This window comes from Myotis yumanensis, unplaced genomic scaffold (genome assembly GCF_028538775.1).
Source record: "Myotis yumanensis isolate MYYU_CA2020_CCGP unplaced genomic scaffold, mMyoYum1.0.hap1 SCAF_8, whole genome shotgun sequence".
Taxonomy (NCBI): domain Eukaryota; kingdom Metazoa; phylum Chordata; class Mammalia; order Chiroptera; family Vespertilionidae; genus Myotis; species Myotis yumanensis.
In genome coordinates, this window is record NW_027223759.1 from 10,004,440 (window position 1) to 10,015,898 (window position 11,459).

Consider the following 11,459-nt stretch of genomic DNA (forward strand, 5'->3'; position numbering starts at 1 on the left):
TAATTCTTGCAGCTGGAGTTTCGCTACAACCACAGGATTGTGGCACCACGAAGGTGGCCATTTTCAAATCTGGCCTGACATCAGAATGTAATTCAACTAGACGAACCCGGGACTTGGCCAAAATAAGTAGCACTTAAATAACTGGGGCCAAAGCGTAGCATCACTTTTCTGTGGGGCCATATGGCTGTGACGTGAAGAAATAAAAGCCTTTATTGTTTTAAAGGGCAGGGACAATTGGAAGTTCTGCAGCAGACAGTTACCAAACTTTCCACCCTCAGCTCACCAAGGAAGATACCAGCTAGTGGCTTCGGGAATTGGGTGTGGAAGGTGTTGCTTGGAAAAGAACATTAAATTGATCCTGGGCAGAATGTGAACCAATGTTACTACATTTCTCAAAGAGGCTAAAACAGACTCGTTAGCCCCTTAAATTGCGAATTCACTTTCCTGATCTAACTTATCTCCTGGAAATCCTAACATTCTATGTCAGGAGAGGCATGGGAGGCTACCCCACCCTCTCACAAAGAGCAAATTCTGATTTTTCCAGAATAATTTTGGAGTGAGGTGTTTTTTTTTTAATCATCTTAAAAACAAAACACTCTCCACTGAATTGGGTTTTGCTTCTCTGTTTTTTATACTTGTCTGCCTGGGACACAGCAAGAAGACACTCCTCTGTGATCTTTTCCACCTGGGATGGGTTTTCTGCATCTTATGTGTAGATTGGTTTTAAAATATTTGATTCATCTTTTGTACTTTTCTTTTTAAATAATTATCCCTATTACCTAACACCAGGGAGCTGTCTGGGTCTATAATCTGAATAGAAGCTCATCAACTCAACTGGTTTTAGTTGCATTTGAGACAGTATTTTTATCCTGTCGGTTTTCATGTTATTTGATGACGGTGCTTGCAATTTCTCCCACAATAAGCAAAGGTGACTTAGATCAGGGGCCTGATGAATAAGCAAGAAAATTTGATTTAGAAAAGGAGGATATCCTGAAGCTCGTGAAGAATAAAAAGGATTTTCAACCGCCCCAACCCCCACCCCCCACCCCCCACCAGCACCACCACCACCACCACACACTTTAAATGACAAAGCAAAGCAGCAGCACTATCTTTAAGCAACATCTTTCAACACAGCATCAATGCTCCCCAAGGTTAGGTAATAAGAATATCAATTTAGGAAGAAAAAAGAGGAGCCCTTAAAAAAAATACAAGGAAGAAATGAGATTTTAGAAGCAAATGTCATTAATCCTTCATATTACCTTGAGGCAGAAACGCCCAAGTAAATTAAAAATACCGTCGTGGATGTGAGGGGGAGATGGATGCTTTGGAAGAAAATGATGAGGATTCCTGTTGAGGGTCCGATGGAAAAATGCGAGCGTCTGGTGCCTTACGTTGGCCCAAGTGATTCAGCCCTCCAGTCGCATTAACAGGAGTGGGGAACCACAAAGAACTGTGGAAATAAAGAAAATAAAAGAAACACCGAGGAAGCCGAAGTCTCCCGTGAAAGGGAAGGAACCCAATTAGATTTCGGGATCAGTTTTTTCCCTGCTAGAGAAGAGGCTCGCCGGGGGCAGCAGAGGCAGCAACTTCTGCAAACACGAAACCCGATCAGAAACCCCTCAGGGCTCCAGCGCCAGGAGGAAGGGCTCGGCCAGGAGGAACGTTTGTTAAAGCATAGGATTGCTCTGTGGCTGCGTGTGCGACCGAGAGCGGCAGATCTTTCCTTTCTCAACATGTCACTTTCCTGCGTGGGGATGCCTGATGTTCCCGGCTGCCCCGCGAGAGGGGAGAGGCGCCGGGACCCCCGCCCGCGCGCGGCAACTTCTGACCTCGCCTGGAGGAACCCGAGAGCGCGCGCTGGCGTCCAGTGCCTGGAGCGGGGCGAAGATGTGACGGAACAAAAGGACGCTTGCCAATCAGAAAACGCTACCCGAGAACTAAAATTACCGCTCTTTGTGTTTTTGAAAACTCTTTAATTAGCACATGCCCTGTTTTCTAACACGCATTAAAACTTTTCTTCCCAGATTCCAAACAGAGGATCAAAGTATTGCTTCTGCAACTAAGATGGGAAAACAGGGCCATTGAAACCTCGCTTTAACCCGTACAGAGTGTTCCTAGGCACTCGGGCTCGGGGTACTTGTATAACCATTCACCCCCAACGCTTCGTTTTCTTAAAACCTCACTAAAGCTACCCCCATCCCTGTACTCTGGGCCGTGCGCGCGGGCGGGGTAGTCTGGGGCCAGGGTCCCCTGCTCCCGCCGCTCTCGGAGGAGGGGTCTGCCCTTCCTCCCGCCTTAGTCGTCTCCCTCCTCTCGACTCCCTTTTCTCCTCGCTGCGGCCCCTCCTCCTTTTTTACAACCCGGAGTACGGGGGAGAGGAGATTGTGGCCTCACGTGGTGTGTTGGGTCTGGGGAGAGAAAAGCGATCTGCGAGGTGCACCCCCTTTGGCCCCTTACCGAACCCTACTAGTAGGACCCGGCTGCCTAAAAGTCCCGAGAAACCCAGCATTTTCAGACCCAGAAGGGCTACCGCGACTCTCTCTGCTCAGGCGCTGCGTTATTCTCAGTTTCTCCCCGAAAAAGTCTATCCCGATGCGCCATTCAGGGATGTGTGTTTTCGTGCACCCAGAAGAGGAACAAATCTCTCAAGCAAACTCCCTTTCTGGTGCGTGTACCCCCCCAACACCCGAGCGAATTCAGGGGTAAAAGTTTTTAACTTTTCTCTCCCAGCCCCCCGCCCCTCCCCGCAGGAATCCGCCCAGAGCGCTGCAGACGCCGCCTCTCAGGTTCCCTCGCCGGCCCCCTTCTGACTTCCACCCAATCCGAACGCGGCCGCACAGAAAACAAAGGCTGCCATTGGGCAGCCCTGGACCTCGAGGGCCCGCCCCCGGAGTGGTTTGTGAATGGGGGGAGGGGAGGGGGCGGGGCGGCCCGGGACCCAGCGAGCCCGACGCTTCTTCTGGCGAGCGGCGCGGCTGCGAGGCGTTACTCTGCGCTCCCTGCGGGCGGGCGGCGGCGGCGGGCGCCGGGCGCCGGGACTCACGGGCCAGGGCTGCTCAGGGCTGGAGAGGCCAGGCCCAGGCCGCGGGCACCGGGACCTCGCAGCTGCTGACTCCGTGTAACTGGATTTCGAAAAAGAACTCACTGAGCTCTTGGTTCCAAGGCACCGATTGGACTCAGAGCGAGAAGCGGCCGTTCGGCTGAAACTTGGGGCCGAGCCTTGGGGGCTGAAGAAAGAGCCGGGAGTTGAAAAGAAGGCGAAGGAGGAGGCGGCGGCGAGCGGAGCCTCGAGGCGAGGAGGCGGAGCAGCACCGCCGCGGCGGCGGCCTTGGCTCGCAGGCGGCGGCGCCGGGTCCTCGCCCGCCGGGGGCTGGGCTTGGTGTGGGGGGCGCGCGTTGCTGTGCGCTGTGAGTCGAGAGACTTGGGCAAACTTTCAAGGGGAGTAACTGGAGACGCTTGTTGCTCCTCGCCGCAGGAAAAGCCGCACCGTTACGTTGCGGCAGGAGGAGAAGGCGGCGCGCCCGGCCCGAGCCGAAGAGTTTGGTCCCCCGGCGGCGGCGGCGCGACTGCTGGGCGGAGGTGGCTGCTGCGCCCCCGCGGCGCGGGCACTCCAGCTGCAGCGCCCCCGGCTCCGCGCCGCCCACGGCCCGGCCCCGGCGCCGGGAGGACTCTCATGCGCCGGGCGCGGTGGCGCCTCCCCGGATCCCAGCCTCCCTCGGCTGCCTCGTCGCGATCCTCCAGCTGAGAGCGCCGCTGCACCCACGGCCGGCGATGCGGGGCGCCGGCGCGGCCACGCCGCGCTCTCCCGGGGGCTTATGCGCCCTGGCGCTTGCGCTCCTAGGCGCGCTGTCCGCGGGCGCCGGGGCGCAGCCGTACCACGGCGAGAAGGGCATCTCGGTGCCAGACCACGGCTTCTGCCAGCTCATCTCCATCCCGCTGTGCACGGACATCGCTTACAACCAGACCATCCTGCCCAACCTGCTGGGCCACACCAACCAAGAGGATGCGGGCCTCGAGGTGCACCAGTTCTACCCGCTGGTGAAGGTGCAGTGCTCCCCGGAGCTGCGCTTCTTCCTGTGCTCCATGTACGCGCCCGTGTGCACCGTGCTGGATAAGGCCATCCCGCCGTGCCGCTCCTTGTGCGAGCGCGCCCGCCAGGGCTGCGAGGCGCTCATGAACAAGTTCGGCTTCCAGTGGCCAGAGCGGCTGCGCTGCGAGAACTTCCCGGTGCACGGCGCCGGCGAGATCTGCGTGGGCCAGAACACGTCCGACGGCTCCGGGGGTCCGGGCGGCGGCCCCACGGCCTACCCCACCGCGCCCTACTTGCCCGACCTGCCCTTCACCGCGCTGCCCCCGGGGGCGGCTGATACCAGGGGCAGGTCCTCCTTTCCCTTCTCATGCCCCCGGCAGCTCAAGGTCCCCCCCTACTTGGGTTACCGTTTCCTGGGCGAGCGCGACTGCGGCGCCCCGTGCGAGCCTGGCCGCGCCAACGGCCTCATGTACTTTAAGGAGGAGGAGCGGCGCTTCGCCCGCCTCTGGGTGGGCGTGTGGTCGGTGCTGTGCTGCGCCTCCACGCTCTTCACGGTCCTCACCTACCTGGTGGACATGAGGCGCTTCAGCTACCCCGAGCGGCCCATCATCTTCCTGTCGGGCTGCTACTTCATGGTGGCCGTGGCGCACGTGGCCGGCTTCCTGCTGGAGGACCGCGCCGTGTGCGTGGAGCGCTTCTCCGACGACGGCTACCGCACGGTGGCGCAGGGCACCAAGAAGGAGGGGTGCACCATCCTCTTCATGGTCCTCTACTTCTTCGGCATGGCCAGCTCCATCTGGTGGGTCATCCTGTCGCTCACCTGGTTCCTGGCGGCCGGCATGAAGTGGGGCCACGAGGCCATCGAGGCCAACTCGCAGTACTTCCACCTGGCCGCGTGGGCGGTGCCCGCGGTCAAGACCATCACCATCCTGGCCATGGGCCAGGTGGACGGCGACCTGCTCAGCGGGGTGTGCTACGTGGGCCTGTCCAGCGTGGACGCGCTGCGGGGCTTCGTGCTGGCGCCCCTGTTCGTCTACCTCTTCATCGGCACGTCCTTCCTGCTGGCCGGCTTCGTGTCGCTCTTCCGCATCCGCACCATCATGAAGCACGACGGCACCAAGACGGAGAAGCTGGAGAAGCTCATGGTGCGCATCGGCGTCTTCAGCGTGCTCTACACCGTGCCCGCCACCATCGTGCTGGCCTGCTACTTCTACGAGCAGGCCTTCCGCGAGCACTGGGAGCGCACCTGGCTGCTGCAGACCTGCAAGAGCTACGCGGTGCCCTGCCCGCCCGGCCACTTCCCGCCCATGAGCCCCGACTTCACCGTCTTCATGATCAAGTACCTGATGACCATGATCGTGGGCATCACCACCGGCTTCTGGATCTGGTCTGGCAAAACCCTACAGTCGTGGCGCCGCTTCTACCACAGACTCAGCCACAGCAGCAAGGGGGAGACTGCGGTATGAGCCCTCCCCTCTCTGCCCCCCACTCCTTAATAGAGGGAAAGGCGCGGGAGGGAAAGGACTTCTAAATGGGGGGCTTGTTCCTGAACCTCCTCCCCCTCCGAGGAGAAGTGACCTGGAAGGGAAAAGGTTTCTGTAGGTGTGGGACGAGGTTTGGAAAGGAGGCCTGAGTGGGAAGACGGTTTGGATGAAAGGACTTCTGGCAAAGACTTGCAGGCTAATGATGATGATCCTAATAACGATGGTGTTTGTCATGGACGGTACGGACGGCCTGGGCCTGTGGAGAGGAGTGAGACCAGCAGAGAGTGCTGAGTTTCTCCCAGCTCCTGCTGCCCTGGGGCTGTGAGCGATTCCCCTGCTGCTAGACCAGCGGCCTGTCCTCACTCCCGTGAGGCCCGGGTGAAAGGTACAGCTCTGTCTTCGGCGGCCGCTTTGTTGAAAAAGGGTGGACTCCCTGCGGTGCCCTTGTCAAGCGGTGGTCAAACCATAATCTCTTTTCACTGGGGCCAAACTGGAGCCCAGATGGGTTAATTTCCAGGGTCAGACATTACAGTCCACAGTCTCTCCTCCCCTGCCCCCTCCCGCCTGTTGCTCCCCCCCACCCCCCTTACTCCTTTCAAGTCTTGAAAAATAAGCATTTGGAAGTCTTGGGAGGCCTGCCTCCTGGAATCCTAATGTGAGGATGCAAAAGAAATGAAGGTAGCCTTTGGAGATGATGCAAAGGAGTAGTAGGTATTTCTGCTTTTTTTTTTATTTTCTGGGGAAAGCCGGAGGAAGAGAGAAGGGTGTTTTATTTTGTTTGATACCCTGAAAAGAAGTGATGACTTGTTGCTTTTCAAAACAGGAATGCATTTCCCCCCTTGTCTTTGTTGTAAGAGACAAAAGAGGAAACAAAAGTGTCTCTGAGGAAAGGCATCACTGTGAAGACAGCAAATTTTACAGGCAAAGTAGCGCAAACCTGAGGTTTCTTCTCTCTGGATGTTAATTTGGTTGAGATAAACATTCCTTTTTAAGGAAAGGTGAAAGGCAAGTGTGTTTCCGTACCCCCATTGGGTCAGAGATTCTGACTTGGCCAAAGGAAATGCAAGGGGGTTTGTTGTTTGCTTTATATCAATTTTAATTCAGAACACATGATCCAATGAAATGGGCTCTGTTCAAATGTGAAGGGAAATCCCTTCATTTTTTTTTTCTTCCTAGAAACCTGCCTGTAGGTTTTCTTTCTATATTTTTTCTCCAACTTGAATCCTCCTAGGTAAAAGGAAGAGCATAATGTTTTCAGCCTCCATAATACAGACAAGTTAAATTTTAGAACTAAAAAAAATTTTTGTCCTGTTTTCATAGTCCCATAAATCCATCTATAACACATCATGTGTATGCTGATCCCGTCTTTGTGTGGCTGGGTGGGGAGGTGACCTGCAGAAATGATAGTAAATGAAGAGGACTATTCAAATGAGGGGCCCCCTTCTTAAAGAAAGTCATTAAAAGAAGGTAAACTTCAAAGTAATGCTGGAGTCCTTTGAAATGTGCTGGATGACTTAAATTTATTAATCTTAAATCATGTACTTTTTTTTTTCTATAACAGAACTCTGATTCTTTTGCATAATGGTCTAAAGCTGAGCAGAGGATCATGGGAACTAACCTTTACTCCACCTTTGACACCACCCTCCAATCTTGCAACACTGTCCTATTTCTCAAAACAGTTTTAAAATGCTGTTTTGAACAGTTTTTAAATCATAGAGGGTACGGTCAGGAATACAAGTTACTTTCTATAATGTTCAGTCGAGTGGAGCTGCTTTTTATATTAAAGGTATTGACCTTGGGTTTCTTACACCTCCAAAACTGTCTCATTTGTCAGATTTTTAAAACTCCCACCACGCAGTTCTTTGGCATCTTTTGTGTTGTATCTCTTGCATGTGAAATTTGTAAAATAGAGACAAGTGCGGTATGTATATTTTGTAAATCTCCCATTTTTGTAAGAAAATATATATTGTATTTATACATTTTTACTTTGGATTTTTGTTTTGTTTTGCCTTTAAAAGTCTACAAGGAAGCCCCACTTTATCACATGTACAGATCACAAAATAAATTTTTTTTAAAATACCAAGTGAATGTTTATTTAGTTTACAGTGCCCATATATATCAGTCAGCCGAAAAACTAAGCTTTAGGGGTATGGAAACAAGGTGTGGAGAAACACATTGGATGGGTCTCAAAGAGGAAGAGATGATCTATAGGGTATCCCCAAAAAATGTATACACACTTTGAATAATTATCAATTCCAAAATGGGTTAAATCTGAAAAAAAAAAAAAGAAACATCAATTGAGCTATCATCAGCTATTAAAGTGTGCATACATTTTTTTATTGGGGTCTCTTTTTCATTGTATTTTTTAAAAAGGTCATGAATGCCTTAACTGTCCCTTAATTTTTTTTCTGTTGTTGCTGCTTCCTGCCTGTCTCCACACCACCCACCACACACTCCGGTAAGCCTTTTCACATCCTGCTTTGGATAACTGACTGAAGGTCCAGAATAAGCATCGCTTTTAAAGAGCTGCTATCTGATCCATGTTTTTACTTCCCTTCAGAGGTGAAGTACGTATTCCAGAGAGAACTAGAAGATATTGTTGGTCTGCTTTTCTTGGGAAGAATTCAGTAAGGGGTGTGTGTATGTGTGTGTGTGAGTGTATGTAAACTGATTCGTGTTTTGCATTATCCTGATGAACCTTACCTGAATTGTTAATACCTAGGTCCCTTGGGTTCAGGTGGCTGGGAAAGTCCTGGGACGATTCCAGATAATAGCAAGGGCCTTGCCTAAGGAGCATTCCTCAGCTGTAAGCTGCATTCTCCCTTCTAGGTCAACTGAACCAGAGGTCAAGTGACTCCCCGAGGTGGCAGTGAAGGTGGCAGTGACTCAGCAGCTCTGGCAGGAATAGACTCCAGGCCTCACCCCAGGGAAAGCCTCAGAAGCCACTGAAGCTATTCTTCCCTCTTGTCCCAGAGCCGACTTTGGAATCAGATTAGACTGAGAAGCCTTCACTATCCAGGCACTTTGATATTAAACAGTCCCTCGGGGAAATGATAAAGGCATTCTTAAATACTTCCAATTCCAAGCCTGCTAGCTTTGTTTTGTTTTGTTTTTTCACCTGCCTCTCTTCTTTAATTCAGGTGCTGTTTCCTGGCTTTTCACAATACAGTTGCCTCATTCTCAGGCGGCCCTGGAGACCCAGCAGTAGCCTGGATGCCGCTGTGTTTCTTCCCTTCCTCGGCTCTGAGGTTCTGCACTTCCAAAGCCCCACAGAAACAGTTCTGTTTTTGTTTTAATTAACAGGCTCACACACATGGCTGGTGTGCTTCACAAATACACAGAGTGCAAGCCAGCGACAGACGGTCCTCCCCAGGAGGAGGAAGTCAGGCGGCTGCACTCTGTGCAGAGAGCGGCTCTAAGATCCTCCTGGGTTTGAGCATCACAATGGGTGTGAGGTCACCCTCACCCGGGGAAGATCTGGGCATCCAGGAAGGCAAAAAATAGCCGCTTCTAGTCTCTTAAGGTTTATCCAGTTTTTGTTCATAAAATGACACCTTTTAGGTTAAAGCATACTTTTTTTTTTTAACACCACACTAATATGGCCTATTAAGAAGAATGTTTGCTTCTAGGGTAGGTGGGAGGCTCCCAACAGGGTTCTTTGCTCACAAATTAACTGCTACGGGCACTTAGACCCTTCTGCGGGGAGGGCTGCGTGACTGCTCCCGTGAATGTGTCCCTTTCCTCTTCGCAGCACCGCCTGGTCCTTCGGGGCTCTCAGAGATGGAAGAGCATCGGTCTTTAGTGAGGGAACAAAGACTGTGTATGAATAAATTACTACCTGCTTTTTTGTAAGCAGAGATAAAAGTGCTCGGTTTAATTCCTTTCACGTTGTGGTTGTCCTTAACGTCGTTCTTTTTTTCTTTCTAAGTAATTTTTATTTTTGAAATAACTTTACTATTTCATTCTATTCATATGGAAAAAATGTAAAGACAAACATATAAAGAAAATTAAAAGTATCCAGTATACCCCCAAAATACAATAACAAATGATTATTTTTTTTCTCGTCTTTTTTTGTGTGCATTTACAAACACATCAGCCATGTGTGTGAGCCTGTTAATTAGAATTTTGAAACAAAATGAGTACTGTAAAATGCTTACATACCCTTTTTTTCATTTTATAGTATAGAGCAACCAATTCTTTAGGACAGTAATTAATAGTATATAAAAACATGATCTTCAGTTGGCTGCTTCACAATCTAATTAGAGCTAACCCATCATTTATCCCCAATTTTTGGATATTCAGTTGGTTTTGAATATTCGCTATTAAAACTAACACTATATTAAACATCCTTCTTTATATATAGTTCTTTGGATGCATTTTTAATTTTTTAAAGATAAGAGGAGTCAAGTAACCTGCATAACAAAGTGGAAGCATTTTTAAGCCTTTTGATACATTTTACCCACCTCTCCCCAGAAAGATGGTACCGATTTACAGTGATACCAATAGTTCGAGTTCCATTTTGTCTTCATATTCCTTGGCAACATAGGAAATTGGATGTCGCCTCCCACCCTTTATTGTTATGAATTTAATGAGGGAAGAGGGACGGTGTGCTCTTGTCTTTTTTTCTAAGGTGTAGGGATTTTTCCACATGTTTACTGGATGTTGGCTTTCCCTCTGTTTTTTGAAGCAGTCCATGTCTTTCAGAAGGCATCTTCCACACTGGCCTGGTATGGTCTGATCACCTGTTCTTCCTTAGCGGGCAGGGGCATGAAAGCTTCTCCACGTTTCTAATCGAGCGGGAATTTCCCAAAGGACTAGAATGAGAAAGTCTTCTTATCTTCTGGGCAGCCATGCTATTTTAATGTAATGAAACAGAGAAATGGACCTTATTCTTCAGGTTAGGGAGGGTTTCTGACCATTCCATGGTCCCTATCTGAGGTATGGCAGTGAGGAGTAAATCTTACTGGCTTTTTTTTTTCAGGGCCTTTAAATCCTGGTCCCCTGAAACCACTTCTGATCTTTCCAGCAATGTTAATCTGTTGTCATGGCGATACTTGCTTCGCAAAGTCCAGCCTCTTTAGCAGGAAGCACCTCTGGAACTGTGGTCATGTGGATGACATCCGCCCCCCAGGTGTGACACATGGAGCTTTCTGTCCGTGAACTAAAACGAGTCCTACAATTGTGAGCATTGTCCCTTATGAGTGGCACCTGAGTCCTAGCTTCTTAGCCGTCTCTCTGGTTCAGGACCTCTCGTAGGGGGCAGAGTGGCTCAGTCTCTGGGGTAGGGCACACGCCTCTGGCACAGGAACGACTCCCATCACAGGACTACCTCATGGTGGTCCTGAGATGAACTGGCCAATAATACCACCGGCTCACTCTCTTCCCTCAAGGAACCGCAAGCTGTGGTCACTGTGACATGAGAACAGCCTCCTCCTTCAGAGCCCAGATGTTCGCCTGGTGACTTTTGAAGGCATGGTGGTACGCTGCCTCCCATGCCTGGCAAAGAGGATGCAATCAGCAGTCTCTATCTTCCCCAAAATTAAGGCATCAGAAGGCTCACCAAATGGACTGAGCACACATTCCTCGGTTCTTCCTTCTAAGATTTCTGGATCATCCAGGCCTGTTCCACCAATTATTCAAATCTTCACAGCATGGTGGGGGGGGGGGGGGGGGGGGCAATGTCTGCACCCAGAAGAGGCTGGGGGTGGACACATGGGGCAGAGAAGCGGAGTGGATTTGTGCGTGCAGCCTGTAGTTGATTCTTACCTAAGACTTTTAGAAGCTCAGGGATTTTTTGAAGGAGGTGCATCTAAGCAGGAAATATGTGAGGGAGAGTGTTTGTGAAAGGGCACGTGTAAAGGTTAAGAGAAATATTGGCAGGAGTTTGGTGTTAATCCCTAGATAAGGGGCAGAAACTCTTGTGAAAATTTTCTGCAGTTTATAAA

At 50.7% G+C, this 11,459-nt stretch overlaps 1 protein-coding gene and 1 pseudogene across 1 annotated transcript; one reads left to right on the plus strand and one right to left on the minus strand.

Annotated features, from left to right (window-relative positions):
* Positions 1 to 2,990: 2,990 nt before the first annotated feature.
* On the plus strand, positions 2,991 to 9,376 carry FZD7 (frizzled class receptor 7). Its single transcript, XM_070421864.1, has 2 exons — positions 2,991 to 5,490; positions 8,344 to 9,376. Exons 1-2 carry the CDS (start codon positions 3,772 to 3,774, stop codon positions 8,350 to 8,352), a joined length of 1,728 nt encoding a protein of 575 aa, XP_070277965.1. The 5' UTR covers positions 2,991 to 3,771; the 3' UTR covers positions 8,353 to 9,376.
* Positions 9,377 to 10,355: 979 nt separating this feature from the next.
* On the minus strand, positions 10,356 to 11,228 carry LOC139015441 (S-methyl-5'-thioadenosine phosphorylase-like; annotated as a pseudogene).
* Positions 11,229 to 11,459: the final 231 nt, after the last annotated feature.